At 37.7% G+C, this 20,858-nt stretch overlaps 1 protein-coding gene across 1 annotated transcript; it reads left to right on the plus strand.

Annotated features, from left to right (window-relative positions):
• The first annotated feature begins 3,221 nt into the window (after nucleotides 1-3,221).
• On the plus strand, nucleotides 3,222-19,666 carry LOC127432583 (poly(ADP-ribose) glycohydrolase-like). Its single transcript, XM_051683860.1, has 16 exons — nucleotides 3,222-3,309; nucleotides 8,166-8,444; nucleotides 8,564-8,650; nucleotides 8,992-9,111; nucleotides 9,200-9,271; nucleotides 9,361-9,447; nucleotides 11,357-11,517; nucleotides 11,635-11,750; nucleotides 11,893-11,965; nucleotides 12,052-12,127; nucleotides 12,654-12,801; nucleotides 14,707-14,785; nucleotides 15,206-15,314; nucleotides 17,765-17,873; nucleotides 17,993-18,121; nucleotides 19,520-19,666. Exons 2-16 carry the CDS (start codon nucleotides 8,166-8,168, stop codon nucleotides 19,633-19,635), a joined length of 1,761 nt encoding a protein of 586 aa, XP_051539820.1. The 5' UTR covers nucleotides 3,222-3,309; the 3' UTR covers nucleotides 19,636-19,666.
• Nucleotides 19,667-20,858: the final 1,192 nt, after the last annotated feature.

Below are 20,858 nucleotides of genomic sequence, written 5' to 3' on the forward strand. Positions count from 1 at the left end.
CTTACATCATTTACTCACCCTCATGTCACCCTCTGTTGGTCCATTCAGTGCTGGTGAATGGTAGCCAAAACTTTGATGCTCCAAAAAGGACATAAAGGCAGCATAATTGTAATCCATGAGACCCCACTGATTTAATCCATGCCTTCTGAAACAATATGATAGGTGTGGGTGAGAAAAAGATAAATATTCTTTTATCTAAAAAGTCCTAAAAAAAAGTACTTTTTTACTAAAAATTCTCCTCTCTGCCCAGTAGGTGGTGATATGCACGAAGAATGCGAATCACCAAAAACAGAAGTAGAAAAATGTGAAAGTGAAAGTGGAGATTTCTAGAAATAAAAGTACTTAAAAATTGATCTGTTTCTCACCTATACCTATCATATCACATATGAAGTCATGAATTTAACCACTGGAGTTGTATGGATTACTTTTATACTGCCTTTATAGGCTTTTTGGACTTTCAAAGACTTTCAAAGCCACCATTCACTTGCATTGAATAGACCTACAGAGTGGAGACATTCTTCATAAAAACCTTCATTTGTGTTCTGCAGAAGAGAGAAAGTCATACACATCTAGGATGGCATGAGTAAATGATGAGAGAATTAAAATTTTTGGGTGTACTATCTCTTTAAGTACCAAGCGTTTTTTTTTTTTTTTTTTTTTTTTTTAGAAACGTAAATGAATGAGAAGTGTGGAGTGTGGCGACATCTGCTGGTTAACTTAAAGAACGACAACAGTCACGAAAGGTGAGAGAAACCCATCTATTAACCAAATTAAGAAATAAGTTTTAATGTTTTCAAGGAGTCTACAAAAAATAACTAGATCATACTCTTTAATATAACTTAAATTATGGCAAGCCTTACATTTACATTTATGCATTTGGCAGACGCTTTTATCCAAAGCGACTTACTTATTACAGGGACAATACCCCCGGAGCAACCTGGAGTTAAGCGCCTTGCTCAAGGACACAATGGTGATGACTGTGGGGATCGAACCAGCAACCTTCTGATTACCAGTTATGTGCTTTATCCCACTATGCCATATAGAAATGCCATATATGTTTGGACTTTGAATTAAGTGAAGTGAGAACTATTTATTTTTTATGAATTTTGGACAATATTAGTTAATATTTTGGGGTTTTGCTGGGCTTCCATTTTTCAGGGGTTCTCAATCTGACTAGGCCTCTAACATACAGGCCAGCTGGGTCTGAACTGCAACACATCTATCAGGTACATCATGGTAAGACATTATGCCTCCTAAACATACTTAAACAATACCATCTGAGGATGATGCAGTGGTTACAATGAGTGTACTCTCTCAGTTATCGGAACAGCAAAGATCATTTTATAGAGAGATAATCCTGCAAAAACAAGAAAACTTCAAATGCTTTGTCCAGCTGATATTGGATGGAACCAACAATAGATTGGATGGAGTGATCAGAGATGTTCAAGATGTAAAGACCAGCTTGGAATTCACACAAGGGAAGGTGGAAGGATTGATGACTGGGCACATCATGCTTGAGTTAAAGATAAAGCAGTTTGAAAAGGACATTAATAAATCTAAGGAGGAACTGGATGGAATGTTTACCAAACTGGACTATACTGAAAACCAGACTTGGAGGACTAATGTTGTAGTGGATGGGATTGCTGATGAGAATGAGGAAAATTGGGTGGAATCAGAGATTAAAGTTCAGCAAATTCTTACAAGAAATTTAGGACTAGATGGCTCAGAAATTGAAATCGAACGTGCCCATAGGATCGGCAAGTATCAGGAGGGGGGTAAGCCCAGAAAAATTGTTGTTAAACTTTTGCGCTTCAAAAACAGACAAATTATCTTATCCTCAGCCAAGAAGCTGAAGGGTACAAACATTTATATCAATTAAGATTTTTCTGAAGCTTTGCTGTTGAAGAGGGAGCTGTTGCCAAAATTAAGAGCTGCCCAGGACAGGGGTGATAGAGCCATCTTAAAGTATGACAAATTAGTTATCATGCCCAGGAATGGAGATACTTAAACATCTACCTAGATAGAACATTATGAACTCTGGTTTAACTGTTTCTATTGCTTCAAATATCTTTTTTTGTCTTTTAAAGTTTTGCTTACTGTTTTTTATGAGCCAGATCAACACTATATCATCTCTTAGACAAGTTTACCAGGAAAAGGTTTAACTATTGCTCATTTAAACACATGTAGTCTTAGGAATAAAATTCATGGTTTAATGTTATATTTAATGTAGTTTAGTTAATGTTTACTGCATTATTTTAATTTCACATGTGTTTCCCTGATGGTGTTTAGTGTTTGTGTGAGTGACACTGAGCACTGTCTCTACATGTTTATTGATCATTGCTCCTGGAAGAACTACTATTGATGAACTTCATGTCATCATGTGCTCTTCTGTAATTTCTATGGTGATTAACAATCCCTTATAAAGTAAAAAGCAGATTTTTACAGTTTATGTTTTTATTTTATTTTTCTTGCTGTAAATTTAACAGGATTGTTTTTTTTTTACAGTGCCATCGTGGTCATGTAAATTACAACAGTTTTAAACAGTAAAATCTACAGGTTGTTCTGTACATAATTATTCTGGCAACCACAGCTGCGTTTTTCTTTTTCTGATTTTCTTTTTTTTTTTTTTTTACAGTGCATGTTATTTTTACTGTGTAATTTTTGCGTGGACCCCAGGAAGACTAGCAACCACTTCTGGAAGCTAATGAGGATCTGAATAAAGAATAAAAACTATGGCAATATGCACTGATTATGTATTCCATAAATGTCCATAGTCATTTCGACACATTGTATTCAAACTGTTCGAAAACCAAAATGTGTAATCATTACAAATGAAATGCATTTCATCTAAAACACTGTGGGATGTACAAACAATTGTTCGAAATGGAATTTGTTGTATTTAAATACTTCACAATATGCTTACTATGTTGACTATCAGTGAAGTGCCTCGAAAGCAAGCTTGTGTTTGTTGCCTTATTTACAGAAAATAAAACTAAAACATTAGATAAAACAGAGCCCACATGATTTACAAATCTGATGGTTACAGTGACAGAAGTTGACAGATGAACTACTATACACCTTTGTCATGGAGTTGACCTGGAAACTCAAAGCTAGTGACAAAACTGATGTAAATATATGCGGTAGAGATGCATCTGATTACCTGCATTTCCTCATAGTTCATAACCTGCAGTTGTTCTCGAGAACTGCCCACAAGCTGCAAGCTTCATTTGTGCATTATCACTTTTGTTCTCAGCTCAGATTAGTCACAGCCAAGGAACCTCAACATTGTAAACTACTGCAACTGAACAAGTGAGTACATTGTTTCTGTATATTCTCAGTGTTGGGCAAGCTACTCATAAAAAGTAGCAAGCTAAGCTACAAACTACTCAACAGAAAAATTAGTTAAGCTAAAACTACACTTCAGATAAAGTAGCAAGTTACACTACAAGCTACACACCTTCATATTTTTTTCAACTGCAGATGCATGGAGCATACCGTCATAGAGTATCTAAAAGACTTATTCACATGTTTATCAAAGCCTTGGTACAGTACAGTGGTGTAGCAATCATTTCAAAAGTGAGGGGGACATAATGTTTAGTGCAAGACAAATATATATATATATATTTAGGGCTGTCAATCGTTTACAAATTTTTATCTAATGAATTATGTGATTAACCAGTGAATTTTAACTTTTGCATTTACACATTTGCTGTATGAAAGACACAGCATAAACACATATGCCCCGTGAAAAAGTGGAAGGGCGAACTTCGTTTTCATTCACTATTTATACATTTTATTTTTAAGATTAAGACTACCACCTCTATAAACCGATAGCCATTTAAACATAATTTCCTTTGCACATTCCTGTATAAAAAAACTCTGCGTACATACAGTATACTATTCATCTATACACTTAAACTTGCAAGGCAAGTTTATTTATGTAGCATTTCATACACAATGGCAATTCAAAGTGCTTTACATCTCATGAAGAGTTAAAACTGCCCCATTGAACAATAATTAATGTGCAATACACAGCTTAGTCTATTTATATTTATCCAACATACCCTACCTCTTCTGCCAATATATTCCCTTGCTTCTGTATATAACAGATTTGTATTTGTATATTGTACATACATGTATATATATATATATATATATATATTGTCCTATTGTGTATTTCTATATATACTTTATTTTCTATTCACTTTTTAATTTTCTTCTATTTTTTTTATTTTATTGTTATCTCTGTCTTGTTGCAGTATTGACAAAAGCAAAATGATTCAGTGAAATCAATAAATGCAGCACAATGCTCAGTCAGAAAATGCACAGCTAAACAGAAGTGTTTTCAGTCTGGATTTAAATGTGGCTACTGCTGGAGAACACCTGACCTCTTCTGGAAGCTGGTTCCAGCTGCGGGTGGGATAATAACTAAACGCTGTCTCACCTTGTTTTGAGTGAACCATCTTTATGTCTAACTGACTTGATCCTAATGATCTGAGAGGTCTGTTAGGTTTATATTCAACAAGCATATCTGAAATGTATTTAGGTCCTAGGCTATTGAGTGATTTATAAACGAGTAATAGTACTTTAAAATCAATTCTAAATGAAACTGGAAGCCAGTGTAAAGACATGAGGACTGGAGTAATATGCTCAGATTTTTTGGTTTGGATAAGAATCCTGGCAGTGGCATTCTGAATGAGCTGCAGGCGTCTAATGGTCTTTTTGGGAAGGCCGGTTAGGAGTCCATTGCAGTAGTCTACCCTACTGGTGATGAATGCATGAACAAATTTCTCTAGGTCTTGACTGGACACAAAACATCTAATTCTGGCTATATTTTTTAGATGATAGTAGGCTGATTTAGTTATTGCTTTGATGTGACTACTGAAACTAAGGTCTGACTCCAAAATGTCACCAAGATTTGTTACTTACTTGATTTTTTTGTCTTTAGGCCCTTAGGAGCCCTTAGGAGTCGAGGTATGTGTTCACCTTGGGAATTTCACCTTTGTTGCCAAATACAATGACCTCTGTCTTGTCATTGTTTAACTGAAGGAAGTTTTGGCACATCCAACTTTTAATATCATCAATGCGCTGTCACAGAGAGTCTAAGGTGCTGTAGTCATTTGGCGATAGGGCTAGATAGATCTGGGTATCGTCTGCATAGCTATGGTATGCATTTTGGTTCTTTTTCATAATTTGGCCTAGTGGGAGCATATACAGGTTGAACAGGAGTGGTGCAAGAATTGAGCCTTGTGGGACTCCGCACGTCATGGATGTCCACTCAGATTCATAGTTGCCTATGTTTACATATGGCACTTTTCCTCTGCACGTTACGGTTCGACTCGACTCTGCTTGCTTTACTTTTCTGAGCTTGCTTTTCCACTTCAGTTTAGTGCCGCCTCAATGTGAGTGGGATTACAGGCTGATCGTCATAGTTGCGCCACCTCTACTGCCGTGACAACATCTTAAACGCGACACAAACATTACTGACCATAAACAATAACACGACCGCTAGCTGTTAGCTACTAGCTCATTGTGTGGCATAAAGCAGTTGTTGCATGGTGATTTTACACAAGAGTAACAGTTAAATTGGCCTGGTTGTTTTAGAAGCAAGCTTTTCAGTAGCTGGTCAACTAAATAAAGTGAAGCTTTCAAGCAGAATATAGAGTCAACTTAACAAAATGTACCATCCTCCATTGTGGATTCCAACAACGCCTAGTCCAGGGCACCCACCCTCCCATTGCTCGCCGGTCTATTGCCATAGATAGCATCCATTTGGTCAAACCACTTCCACTTCTGTTTGAACCTCTCCAGCTGTTGTGGTTCTGTAGTCACTTTTAAGTTTTTTTCACTTTTCCCTACACTGTTGGTAGGACCGTTGGTAGCCGTGTGCGGCCAACAGCTGAGACACTTCCTGAAAGACTTTCTCGTTTCGCGTCGTTTCATTCATCGCTAAAGAGAGGAATATCTGCACCTCGTTTATTGACCACGGCGTGGTTTTGCGCACAGCCATTTCTTTTTACAATTCGAAAGTCACGTGAACAAATGATATTGCTGTCGCTGTTGCTAACTTTAAAACTAGCGGGTTGATGTCCCGTGTCGCAAATCCAGTGATGCTGGTAGTGACGATTCTCTCTGACCAATCAGTGATCTGCAGGGTTTTGACGTCACATTTAGTATTGGCTCGGCTCGCTTGGAAATTCAACCGAGGTGGTACTAAAAAAAGTATCCGGTACCAGGTACTATCCACAGTGGAAAACCCCAAAAAAGCAAGCAGAGTCGAGTCGAGTCGAACTGTACCGTGCAGTGGAAAAGTCCTAATAGTAACCCCTACCTTCTAGATATGACCTGAACCAGATGACGACCGTCCCAGAGAGCCTACCCAGTTTTCCAATCTGTCTAGGAGAATATTGTGGTCAAAAGCAGCACTGAGATCTAATAATACCAGTGTAACCAGTCCTGCTCGACCCACTCCAAACGGGATTCGAACCGGCGTCTCCGGCATGGGAGGCAGGCAGGCACGCTAACGAGGAGACGTAAAGCTACAGTCTCTAGCATCAGTCGCTAGTGTGCCTCTTGAGGCCAGGGGAGTGAGGTTCACACAATGCACAGCTACCTACCAGCTGGCTACTATTACCCCAGCACTGATATTTTGCCTGAATCAATATTTAGCCGAATATCATTTAGGATCTTTATGAACGCTGTGAATCTCTGTGCTAGACACAGAATTACAAGATATATCATCAGAGGCCAAATTTCGTGTGTGTGTGTGTGTGTGTGTACACATGGTACTTTGATATACAATTACCATATTTATGTACCATTCTGTATTTGCATGGTGCTTCAAATTACTTCAAAGAATACCATGTTACTACCATGGAAAACTGATATATGATTACAATATTCATATACTATTGCATTTATAGCCTACCACTGTATTAACATAGTGTGTACAGGTAATGGTACATGTCCAAAAAACATGGTAATGCCATGGTACTTTTTATGTGTTTTCGTATAGGCTAATAAGTGTTTTGATACTCTTTTGGTTGGAAAATGTATTTACCTGCAGAAGTCGTTTACAAGCTGCAAACGTGCTGAACTTTATAAAGACCTTCTTCATCACTGGCAAACGATATGACGCATTCGCAGGTGTCGTTTCCATCTGCTGTGTTTTAAATACTCCGTGAGCTTATTGGCAATTGAGAGCGCGCACAAATGATTCAGCAGCGCGCGCGCAAGCTTTCTGAGTCATTTAGATTGAATCGCGAACCGATTCAGACTGCTTTCCTATTACGTGTGACCAATTCATTTGAAAGAACCGACTCAGATAAGCGATTCATTTGTGTATCGGACATCTTTAGTTTTTATTCAAAACTAGCGATAGTAAACACCGGGTATGTGATGTAGCGGTGTAGCTATTCTCAACGCTACGCCGCTTCCTAGTCAAAAGTATGCTTAGCTACTGAAAAGCTACTTGATTTAAAAAGTAGCGAAGCTACAACCTCGTTACTCAGAAATGTAGTTAAGCTAATAGCTTCGCTATTTGCAGTGAAGCTACTGCCCATCACTGCATATTCTGTTTTAAAAGTATCATTTGTGTGACTTTGGAAAAGTTAAATTCACGTCAGGTTTAAAACCAGCGCAATGTTAGTTTATGGATATAAAAAGAAAGTTCCTAAAACGTTAGGAATTGGTTATGAAAAAAGTACTAAATGCCAGACACTATTACCCGCTCAAAAAACAAACAAACAAACAAACAAATACCATGTTAATCAGTGCCTGTCAAAATACTAAGACAAAAATAAATAAAATCGTAACAAATTTAGAATGTTAGTTTAAGGTTATAAAAAGAACGCTCCTAAAATGTCAGGAATTGGTTGCCAAAAAAGAACTAAACGGGAGATATTAATTTTAGGGGAATGTATTTTTTGTAACAATGGAATTTTGGGAGGAATGGTTACCATGGTAAGATTTTGTAAGTGTATTTCATCTTAATGCTTGATGGCATTGCTTGTGGAAGGGGCCCACTTTCCTTATTCACTGGGGCCTGGACAGATTTTTGATATGTCATCGGTTCCTGTTAGTGATGCAATTCTGTAAATACCTGTTTTAAAATTGTGTCTGTAAATATACCTGTTTCTGATGTTTTCATTTTATTTTGACCTTAGATGTCTTGCAACAACAGCGATCAGATGAAGGAAATTCTCAACTCCCTGACAGATAACAGTGAAAAAGCTGAACAATCACCAAAAGAAGGGCCTTCAAAATGGTGGTTACAAAGTGAGTCTGGAGACGAATGGACCTCACATAGTGAGTCTGGAAGAGCAGAGCATGTAAGACACCAGAGGGACATGCATTGCCTGTGGTCACACAACAAAATGCCAGACTGCTTAAAGGGTCAGCCAACCCACCTATCAAACAGCCCAGGACAAACAATACTGATAGACGTAAGACTCATGTAACTAAGTTATTGTATTCCAAACCTTTCTTATAATTTGTGCAATGAATGAATGTTCATTTGGTGCGTCTTTGGGTTAAATTTCATGTTATTCACTTGTCCGAGCAGACAAGTTGTTTCCAAGCTGGTCTTATGGCCCCTTACCAAAGGCCTCACGTTTGGGATGCCTTCCATGTGAAGTTACCACATTTGTATGTAAGTATAACTGTCCAGAAACCACTTTTATGAATTCTCTTTTGCACTTCATGTTTTCATAAATGTCTTGGGCTGTGGCACTAGAAGAGCCATAGAAATGGTCGACTCCCAGGCCAGTGCACTGACTACTGAACTGTGGAGAAGACTGAGATGCACCCTTGGTCTTTGTTTTTTATTTGTAGTTCTATTAGTTGCACGAAGAGGTCATGAAAAGTTCTATGCAAAAAACAAACAAAACAATCATTCTTATTGCTGACATCACTTGTTTATTCCTTTCTGTCTGAGAGCTTTACTGAACATTTAGGTTGTAAATATAGAGTATTAATCATTATTTCCCATAGCAACCCCCTGCTGCCCACCATAGTTCTCGTAAGACTCACCATGCACAATCCTCTCGCTGGCAAGTTACTCAAACAGCGTTGAACAGTCTCAGAGGCAATTTCTCTGTTGGGGATATTCAGGTAATGTAACCAAAAAAGCAGTTACATTTACAACAATTGAGCTGGTCAATGATAGTCTGACCTGACATCTGTCTTTGTCTTTTTGTAGACCGCAATAATGGCATACAATTCCAGCTATAGTAGAACCTGGACTTTCGAAGCACTTCAGTATTACGGTCAGGTTAGTGAATCGTTTTACATACCACAAAACAGGACAATGGCGGTGTTAAAATCGTTGGTTAACAGATTTGTTTATCAATTACTCCACAGAAAGTGCACTCAGTGGACAGTTGTCTAAATACGGTGATCCCTAAAATGGCTAAACTAGCTCTAGATTTACCTGATCTCATTCAGCAGGTATGTTACATTTTGGTAGCCCAGACTTTGGCTCTGTTAATTAATCAGCCAAATTAATTAATTAAAAATATTAATTCTTTTAATTGGGCTTGTTGCAATACATTTTAGGAATCAGCATAATTTTACTGCCAAGCTTTACGAACAGCCTTGGCATCAAGATGTGCCTGTGATGCTTTAAAAATGTTGCCTAAGCAGGCAGCTTAGTAGGTTTTTGAAAAGAGCAATTATTATTGAAGTATTATTTGTTATGTTTCAAAGTTTATACAAATAATTATTGTATTAATATATGTATAAACTATATATTTATTTCAGCTTACCCCTGTACTTTGGAACTGCCCCAACTTTATCCAGTTTTTAACTCTCTCTGTCTTTTAGTCAAAAAGTTTTGATATTTGTGTTATTTATATTTATTCTGCTGTATCTCCTTTTCTGTTTTTTATTTATTTATTTATTTATTTTTGTCTTATTTATATTTTAAGACATGTTGGTCAACACTCTATTGTTTTTAATCGTGCTTTATAAATAAATTGACAAATCTATTTAAACGAATACAAATGTAAAATATACGAAACATTTTATTTAAATTTAGGTAACACTTGGGTATAAAACGGGTTTGAGCCATTGCCACAGTTGCTGACAGGTTATAAATTGCTAGCTGCAATTCCAGCATTACTGAGGTGATATTTGCAGTGAAATCGTGAAATGTATCTTCACATATTAAGTGTACATTGCCAGTATATCGAACCGTTTATATGTATTTTCATAAAACCCTGCAGATGCAGTCCAGACATTAGAAAATGTTTAGATCGGGAAATGAACTTGGGTTACGGATGTGATAAAAATGTTAGAAAAACGTGAGTTTTTGAGAGACCAGAAATAATACTAGCCACACGATAAAGAGGGGTCGGCACTCCAAAGAACATGTAGGCCTAATATTACTTTTTGTTCACATTAATGTGGAAAAATCAGCATGACAATTGTAAAAGCAGCACTTCCAGTAAGTAGATGTTGAGGGAAATCTCTTTAAAATCTGCAAACGTTGACCTCTGAGACATTGGTGTGATATCCATTAATGGAGCATTATGGATTGACAGCATCAATATGAGATGAGACATTGTTTGTCATATATCAATCCAAATCGCCAAGCTTGTCAAAATGATCCTTTCCCAAATGTTGACAATAGATTTTATAACTTCTGAGTTCTGTTTGGGTGGTTTTGTGCTGATCAACAATAGCTAAGTGTTTGTTAAAAATTATTGGTAACACTTTACAATCAGGTTCTATTTGTTAACATTAGTTAATGCATTGGGTATCATGAAATAAACGTTTTTTTTTTTTTTACAGCATGTATTAATCTTTGTTAATGTAGGTTAATAAATATAGACATTTTCATTGTTAGTTCAAGTTAGGTCCTAGTGCATTAACTAATGTTAACATATACAGCATTTGATTAAACTATATACTGTATATATATATATATATATATATATATATATATATATATATATATATATATATTAGTATGTATGTATGTATGTATGTATGTATGTTTAAATCAATATTAACCAAGATTAATAAATTCGCTGTCTCCTACTTGGCTCGGTAAATTTTCCTGCTTTTTTGTGCTTAGCTGATCACATGCCTTTAAATGCAAATGTTAACAAATGGAACTTTATTATAAAGTCTTACCGAAATTTATTAATAAGAAATATAAGAATGTCCCACTGAACCAATGGGTGTAATAAACACAGAGAACTACTATAGACAAACCAAATACATTTAGATTAAATTTATATATATTTATTACTTTTGCATTGCTGTTTTGAACTTTTCAGGCTCTTTCTTAAAAGTATACTCTATTTGTTGTAAATTGTATTTCTTAATCTGTTTGTTCACTCTCTGTGTCTAGCCCATCCCACTTCTGCGACAGCAACAGAACTGGGCCATAACTCTGTCTCAGCAACAGATATCCTGTCTGTTAGCCAATGCCTTCTTCTGCACTTTCCCTCACAGGAACAACACTAAGCACGGTTCAGAATACGCCAGTTTCCCGACCATTAATTTTAGCAGGTTAGACTGAAACCGCCGTATACATATTTTTCAATTTGAGCTGGAAATCTTGAAGGTACTGGTTGTATCTTTGTTAATTTTTATATCATTTTTTTTTTTTTTTTTTTTTTGCCATAGCCTGTTTTGTAACCAGACGAGAGACCTAGGGAAATCAGCCCAAAAGGCACAGAAACTGAGAGCCATATTCCATTACTTCAACATGGTGACAAGGGACAGCTCCGATGTACTCCCAGGTACTGAGAATCTATCTTAATGCATTGCATTACAACTAGGACAGACTTTAAAAAAGACAGAAGAACATATTATAATCACTGTTCCAGAGAAACCGGCCAGCATTCCAAACGTGTAACAATTCATTTTCAACTCCTTGAACAGAAACAAAACCAGATGGACTGGTTACGTTTGAAAGGATTAGCATTCCACCACCTCAGCTCCCTGACTGGAAGAAGTAAGTTGCATTAGTTGCATGGTACATAGACTAAAGCAAGCCAAATATTAGTAAACATGCTTCTTAATGATTGTGTTTGACTTTAGTCAGAAGAAGACCCTAAAGCACTTGCAAATCTCTTCAAAAGGGTTAATTGAGAAAGAGGGGACAGGCATGCTACAGGTCAGTTTCGTCCAAACATAAGGACGCTTTACTGTGGCCTTGTTTCGCACAGTCCTGTTATTTGAACGTGGCTCACTTGGTTAGTTTTGGATACGTTTCAGGGTGGCTTGGCATAAAACAAGACTTTCCGTTCTTTGAGGCCAGCTTAAAGTCAACAGGAAATCAAAATTGACCCCATTTACTTTTTAAAAACAACCAATGAAATCAAAATTGGAGTTTTGTGGCTTTTAGTCCATGTCTGTTTGCTTAAAGCTCATCTATATGCCAGTGTTCACTTAAAAGTTGACACAATTTACTTTTAGTAGATGTACACATTCGAAATGTACAGTCTTTCTTTTATGGGAAGATGGCCCAAAGCTTTTTTAACAGAGCAATATATCCAACTTCTCATCAACCTGCTAACTGGTTGGCAGTTTGATATCCAAGGTTTTTGACAAGCCAAACCAAATTTATCCAACAAGTAAGCCAGACTCGAAAGGGCAAGACCTAGATTCTTTAATAACCTACAACATCTTGTGCTGGACAGGTTGACTTTGCGTGTAAATTCATTGGTGGTGGAGTGCTGGGATCAGGACTGGTTCAGGAAGAGATCCTCTTCCTCATGAATCCTGAGCTTATTGTGGCCAGACTTTTCACAGAGCAACTGGCTGATAACGAATGCCTTAAGATCACAGGTACAGCCCAGGCAATTAGAAAACACAAGGTATAGTTCATCCAAAAATGAAAATTCTGTCCTCGTCTTCTTATCCTCATGTTGTATTCCACCCCAACATGGAACAAAGTGTCCAGGGGCCAGATTCACGAAAATCTTCTTAAGAAATAATAATAATAATAATAAACATCAGTAAAAAAAAAAAAAGGGCCAAATGAAACCCAAAATTAGAACAGACTAATGCTGTTAATTATTCATGAGACTTTCCAACAAGTGTTTAAACAGTACTGTCTCTTTAAGACTACAGGCAGTTTTGTTTGGTAGAGCATATATTAACAAGTATGGAGTTTTACAGGTTCTCTACTAGAATCCCTATTAGTTTCATTTTTGTTGTTTTTGATCAACAACTAACTGTAAAGTACAGAAAAGAAAATCGACCATTTTACACAGCCATAATGCCTCATACATTTATATTTATAGGTAAAAAAAAAAAAGCAAAATTCTATTATTTTTACATTACCCCTGCTGAGAATCACAGAATTAGAAAACGTTTGTAAGAATGTATATAGCTATAAACATTAACAGCAAAAGAAAGAAAAGAAAGGATAAGAACATTCTTAAGAAGTCTTTTCAGCAATACGAAATATTTTTTGAAGGTGAGAATATGGTTTTCCTTAAATCGAATGTGGATGGTGACTATGGTTTTCAAGGTCCAAAGAGGACAATGGTGTCATAAAAGTGGTCCATACGACTTATGAGCTATATTCCAAGTCATCCAAAGCAATAAAATATCTTTCTGTCAGGAATGGATTGAAGTACGTATTAACCTAAAATCTTGCAAGTACTGCTTCTACTGCTACTTTGATGTAACTATCAGAAATTATATACATATAGATACTGTATATTATAGATAACAGCCTAAAAAAAGCAATCGTATCATACTTTATGTATCTGCAAAGATTTTGTTTTCTTTAGACATTATATGCAGCGCATAAACTAGGGCATCAGTGAACTGAAGGCACATCTCAATGTGCTGCATCAGGTACCTGCTGTGTAGATAGCTGAATTATAATGAGACCAGTCTAGTTTGGACACATTGAAAAGCAATGTATCCAGTATCTACAGTGTATAATGCACATTCAAATGAGAACTTACATTTGTAACACAACAATGATTTGGTGTCCAAGACCCAGAATAGGTTTCCATCTATACAGGCTATGTACGTCCGGTACTGGAGCATGCAGTCCCTGTATGGCACAGTTCTTTGACTGTAGACATGGGCCAAAAGACTGGAAGGTGCGCAAAAACGGGCTTGTAAAATCATTCTTGGTCAGAGGTATTCAGGGTACCCAGAGGCTCTCTGCACCCTCAGACTGGCCACTCTGGTAGAGAGACGCACTCAACTGTGTCTTGGCTTTGCAAGAAAGCTGTTTAAGTCCAACTTCAGTGACTGGCTACCCCCCCTCAGGGAGGAGCTCACAGGTCACCAGACAAGGACTTCAAATAAAATGACCATCCACAGATGTCGAACTTAGAATTTAGTCTGTGATATGAGATACTAGATCTTAAATTAGCTAATTCAAATTTTACATTTTGGTTGATTTAAAATGATTTAGTCTATTTTAAATTTTAAGTCTACTTAGTATTAATGTCCCATTGTAACAGCATAATAATTCAGTGTTTTTAATGGCAACTGTCTTTATGAACCTGTAATAATGCTGAAAGGTCAAAACAATAGTGTTTTACGTGACATGAGGGTGAGTACATGATGAAAGAGTTTTTATTTTTGGGTGAACTATCACAGATGTGTCTTTATCTCAAACTTATGATGTTAATGGTTGTATATACAGTATGTTTGAACACTTTTATATGTTTTGAATATATGATATGAAACACTTTCATAGTTTCATCCTTAATATCTCATCAGGGTCCCAGGTGTACAGCATTTATTCCGGCTACAGCAAAACCTTTGAGTGGATGGGTCCATACCATGATAAAACCAAGCGGTAAATATCTATGACAAATTTATATATTAAAGGCTGACATTGTAGAATTGTTTCACTAGCATAATAGAACTTTGTGAGTGTACAGTAGATGTCATACTTAATTTGATGCAAATGAGAACTAGGCTGTGTGAGAAAAGTGCAACACATTTAAGATGACTTGGTGTCAATTAGTTTAGCCAGCGAAACATTTTTAAACAAATTAAGTATGGCTATTTCCCTGAATCATGTATTTGTGAAGAATTTCCAAAGAAAAACCTTTTTTGTAATTCAGTCGTTCTTTGCTGTTGGCTTTTTATCATCTTGTATTTTAAGGACCAGTAACTCAAAGCATCACTTGGTCTCATAAAAAGACATTAGAGTTTTACAGCTATAAGTAAATGAATGTAAAATATTGGAACATTCATTGTTCTTCATTCACAGAGATCAATGGAAAAGACGTTATCGGCAGATAGTTGCCATCGATGCTCTGCACTTCAGAAACCCAAAGGAGCAGTACACCAAACAGAACATACAACGAGAACTCAACAAGGTCTGAATGTTTTATTTTTGGCAGACCTTAAAGGGATAGTTCACTCAAACATGAAAATTCTGTCATCATTATCTCACCCTCATGTTGTTCCAAACTATATGACTTTCTTTCTTCCATGGAACACAAAAGGAGATGTCAGGCAGGATGTTAGCCTCAGTCACCATTCACTTTTATTGTACTGTATGGCAACTTGATGTATGCAGTGAAATTTAACGGAGACTGAGGCTAACAATACATCTCATTTTGTGTTCTGAATTAAAGTCATACAGGTTTGGAATACCAGAATATCAGTACTATATATTGAGATTATAAATACATATATACAGTATATATTATTTTTTTTTTTTTTGTGATTTCTCCCCAATCTGGAATGCCCAATTCTAATTCTATGTCCTCGTGGTGGCGTAGTGATTCGCCTCAATCTGGATGGCGGAGGATAAATCTCAGTTGCCTCTGTGTCCAAGACAGTCAATCTGCGCATTTTATCACGTGGTTTGTTGAGCACATTACCGCAGAGACATAGTGCATAGGCTTAACGCACAACTCACCACGTGCCCCACCGAGAGTGAACCACATTATAGCGACCACGAGGAGGTTATCCCATGTGACTCTACCCTCCCTAGCAACCAGGCCAATTTGGTTGCTTAGGAGACCTGGCTGGAGTCACTCAGCATGCCCTGGATTCGAACTCGTGACTCCAGGGGTGGTAGTCAGCATCTTTACTCGCTGAGCTACCCAGGCCCCCTATATTATTATTGAGATTAAACAGTGCATCTGGAAAGTATTCACAGCGCTTCACTTTTTCCACATTTTGTTATGTTACAGCCTTATTCCAAAATGGATTAAATTCATTATTTTCCTCAAAATTCTACAAACAATACCCCATAATGACAACATGAGAGAAGTTTGTTTGAAATCTTTGCAAATTTATTAAAAATATAAAATGAAAAACAAATAAAAAAAATAAATAAAAAAAAAAATCACATGTACATAAGTGTTCACAGCCTTTGCCATGACACTCAAAATTGAGCTCAGGTGCATTCTGTTTCCACTGATCATCCTTGAGATGTTTCTACAACTTGATTGGAGTCCACCTGTGGTAAATTCAGTTGATTGGACATGATTTGGAAAGGCACACACCCGTCTATATAAGGTCCCACAGTTAACAGTGCACAAACCAAGCCATGAAGTCCAAGGAATTGCCTGTAGACCTCAGAGACAGGATTGTATCGAGGTACAGATCTGGGGAACGGTACAGACAAATGTCTGCAGCATTGAAGGTCCCAATGAGCACAGTGGCCTCCATCATCCGTAAATGGAAGAAGTTTGGAACCACCAGGACTCTTCCTAGAGCTGGCCGTCCGGCCAAACTGAGCAATCGGGGGAGAAGGGCCTTAGTCAGGGAGGTGACCAAGAACCCGATGGTCACTCTGACAGAGCTCCAGCGTTTCTCTGTGGAGAGAGGAGAACCTTCCAGAAGAACAACCATCTCTGCAGCACTCCACCAATCAGGCCTGTATGGTAGAGTGGCCAGACGGAAGCCACTCCTCAGTAAAAGGCACATGACAGCCTGCCTGGAGTTTGCCAAAAGGCACCTGAAGGACTCGCAGACCTTGAGAAACAAAGATTGAACTCTTTGGCCTGAATGGCAAGCGTCATGTCTGGAGGAAACCAGGCACCGCTCATCACCTGGCCAATACCATCCCTACAGTGAAGCATGGTGGTGGCAGCATCATGCTGTGGGGATGTTTTTCAGCGGCAGGAACTGGGAGACTAGTCAGGATCGAAGGAAAGATGAATGCAGCAATGTACAGAGACATCCTTGATGAAAACCTGCTCCAGAGCGCTCTGGACCTCAGACTGGGTCGAAGGTTCATCTTCCAACAGGACAACGACCCTAAGCACACAGCCAAGATAACAAAGGAGTGGCTACGGGACAACTCTGTGAATGTCCTCGAGTGGCCCAGCCAGAGCCCAGACTTGAACCCGATTGAACATCTCTGGAGAGATCTGAAAATGTCTGTGCACCGACGCTCCCCATCCAACCTGATGGAGCTTGAGAGGTCCTGCAAAGAAGAACGGGAGAAACTGCCCAAAAATAGGTGTGCCAAGCTTGTAGCATCATACTCAAAAAGACTTGAGGCTGTAATTGGTGCCAAAGGTGCTTCAACAAAGTATTGAGCAAAGGCTGTGAATACTTATGTACATGTGTTTTTTTTTTTTTTCGTTTTTTATTTTTAATAAATTTGCAAAGATTTCAAACAAACTTCTTTCACGTTGTCATTATGGGGTATTGTTTGTAGAATTGAGGAAAATAATGAATTTAATCCATTTTGGAATAAGGCTGTAACATAAAATGTGGAAAAAGTGAAGCGCTGTGAATACTTTCCGGATGCACTGTAGACTGGAACAGGCTGCTCTATGTTGCTAATACTGTTTGTCTCTAAAAGGCTTATGTGGGATTCAAGGAAGACCCGAAAATCGATCCAGAAAACCTACCAGCCATCGCAACAGGAAACTGGGGCTGTGGCGCCTTCAATGGTGACCCCAAACTCAAAGGTAATCAACACAAACACACATCCTGTTTAATATGGAAGAACTGTTAGGGCTCTATGACCGCTAATAATAAATACATAAAACAGAATGTCTAATTATTAATTTGTCTTCATCTTTAACAGCTCTCATCCAGTTGATGGCTGCCGCTGTGGCTAAGAGAGACATGGCATACTTCACCTTTGGCAATGACAAGCTGGCCAGTGAAGTGCAAAAAATGCATCATCTACTGGTCAAGAGAAACGTAACCGTGGGTATGTACATTCACCAATTGCAAAAGGAACTGTCAGGCTTATACTTTGATGTCAATTTGTAAGCCAGCATGGAAGCCTTATCGCCATGGGTTCTCTGTGGAACTTCCTTTTATTTTATTTTTTTTATTGCATTTTGCTATTTATGAGTAAAGTAAGGTCTGTCATTAACAGTTAATTGTACTTTAATTTTGTTCTAAGGACTACAACAGTTGTTTGATTCATCAAGCACGTAAACTCACATCCTTATGGTAGTTTTTATAAGCTACGTTATCTTTGCACATTGTAGGTGCATGCGCTTGGCGTTAATTGTGCTAAAAGAGTATCATAAAGCAGTCGTAGTGTGCCGAATGCATCCTTATGAGCTTGCAGTCAATAAAGTATACTTTGTAAGGCCGAGCGCTTGATTCTGTGCGACACGAAACAGCACAAAAAAAAAAAAAAAAGATCAGTTACAACATTTAAACCGACTACCTAATATTGTGTAGGTCCCCTCGTGCCGCCAAAACAGCACCAACCCGCATCTCAGAATAGCATTCTGAGATGATATTCTTCTCACCACAATTGTACAGAGCGGGTTATCTGAGTTACCGTAGACTTTGTCAGTTCGAACCAGTCTGGCAATTCTCTGCTGACCTCTCTCATCAACAAGGCAAAAAAACAAAAAACATCCAGTGAGCAGCAGTTCTTTGGACGGAAATGCCTTGTTGATGAGAGAGGTCAACAGAGAATGGCCAGAATGGTTTGAACTGACAAAGTCTACGGTAACTCGGATAACCACTCTGTACAATTGTGGTGAGAAGAATATAATATCAGAATGTTATTCTGAGATGCGGGTTATTATATTCTTCTCACCACAATTGTACAGAGTGGTTATCCGAGTTACCGTAGACTTTGTCAGTTCAAACCATTCTGGCCATTCTCTGTTGACCTCTCTCATCAACAAGGCATTTCCGTCCAAAGAACTGCCGCTCACTGAATGTTTTTTGTTTTTTTGCCTTGTTGATGAGAGAGGTCAGCAGAGAATGGCCAGATTGGTTTGAACTGACAAAGTCTACGGTAACTCAGATAACCACTCTGTACAATTGTGGTGAGAAGAATACAATATCAGAATGTTATTCTGAGATGCGGGTTGGTGCTGTTTTGGCGGCACGAGGGGGACCTACACAATATTAGGCAGGTGGTTTTAATGTTGTGGCTGATCGGTATATGTATACCATAACCTTTAAAATCTCAGATTATTTTATTCTCAAGTCAAAAACTGCCATTAGGACTACAAACGGACAAAACAGCATGTCAATCCAAAGTACTAAGTTTAAAACAGTAACATTTTTACTGGTTACAGGAACACTACAGTTGTAGGTATAAAGCATTATCTTATTGTTTCCACTCTCTGAACAGATAAACTGTATCAGATACTTAAAGACTACTGTGGACACTACGCTCGAGAACATCACGCAAAAGACCTGTACAGATACATCAGCGAAAAGATTGGGTCCAAGCATAGCCTACTGTAAACCTGGTTACTAAAACCAATATGGACTGTCCATACAAAATCTTCTGCACCTTCAAATGAGAAGCTGCTTGGGATGATGTAAGAATGTATCAGATCTTTTACGGATTGTAATCATGAAGTGAAGTTACTTAATCTACTATATGAAATTGTTTTTTTGGGCCAAAGGTGTCATTTAAATTTTCTCACTTAAAATGTTTTATATCCATATGGAGGATTCATATTTTTCAAAGACCTGTGTAAGATTTGATAAAAGGACATATCACATGTTCTTGTTTATTTTCTTCCAGCAAAATGCATTCTTTTGATGTTCAAGGTGGAGTGTGTATTTTTTCACAGCAGAGAAAACTATGTAATTTCATTCAAGTTGATTTCACCAAAAAGGGTGGCTCTCTGGTGCTCTCAAACCATTATTCTGTTTGTTTGAGCAACTTGATCCGACTGACACAGCAATGTTGACTTAAAATATTTAGGGTTAGTTCACCCAAAAATTAAAATTCTCTCATTTACTCATCTTCATGCCATCCCAGATGTGTATGACTTTCTTTCTTCTGCTGAATACAGTCGAAGATTTTAAGTATTTCAGAGCTCTTTAGGTCCATACAATGTAAGTGAATGGGTGCCAAATTTTTGAAGCTCCAAAATCCACATACAGGCAAAATAAGTGTTCCAGATGATTCTGGTAGTGAAATACATATATTCTGTAGTGATTTGACAGGAGTGGGTGAGAAACAGATTGATATTTTTTTTTATTTTATTTTTTTATAAATTCTCCTCCCTGCTCAGTCAATTTCCACTTTACTTACACTTTCTCATTCTCCTTTTGTTTTGGGGGATTCACATCCTTCATGCATATCGCCCCCTAATGGGCAGGGCAGAGAATTTGACAAACTTAATATTGATCTGTTTCTCACCCACACCAATCATATGTCTGAACTCATGAATTTAACCACTGGAGTGATATGGATTACTTATATGCTCCCTTTGTGTGGATTTTTGGAGTTTCAAAATTTTGGCACCCATTCACTTGCATTGTGCGTACCCACAGAGCTGAAATATTCTTCTAAATATCTTAATTTGTGTTCTGCAGAAGACAGAAAGTCATACACATCTTGGATAGCATGGGGTGAATAAATGAGAATTTTTATTTTTGGGTGAACTATCCCTTTAACCAAGCGTGCGTTTAGGGCTGGACTGTCAGTTTATAAAGCGATGGAAGACGGGGGG

The sequence above is a fragment of the Myxocyprinus asiaticus genome, chromosome 42 (assembly GCF_019703515.2).
Source record: "Myxocyprinus asiaticus isolate MX2 ecotype Aquarium Trade chromosome 42, UBuf_Myxa_2, whole genome shotgun sequence".
Taxonomy (NCBI): Eukaryota; Metazoa; Chordata; class Actinopteri; order Cypriniformes; family Catostomidae; genus Myxocyprinus; species Myxocyprinus asiaticus.

Excerpts from the sequence above, each read along its gene's own strand:
- LOC127432583 (XM_051683860.1), top strand. The coding sequence starts at position 8,166 with ATGTCTTGCAACAACAGCGATCAGATGAAGGAAATTCTCAACTCCCTG. Across the intron at positions 11,966-12,051 it reads CAGCTCCCTGACTGGAAGAA|TCAGAAGAAGACCCTAAAGC; the intron begins GTAAGTTGCATT and ends GTTTGACTTTAG. Across the intron at positions 14,786-15,205 it reads TACCATGATAAAACCAAGCG|AGATCAATGGAAAAGACGTT; the intron begins GTAAATATCTAT and ends CTTCATTCACAG.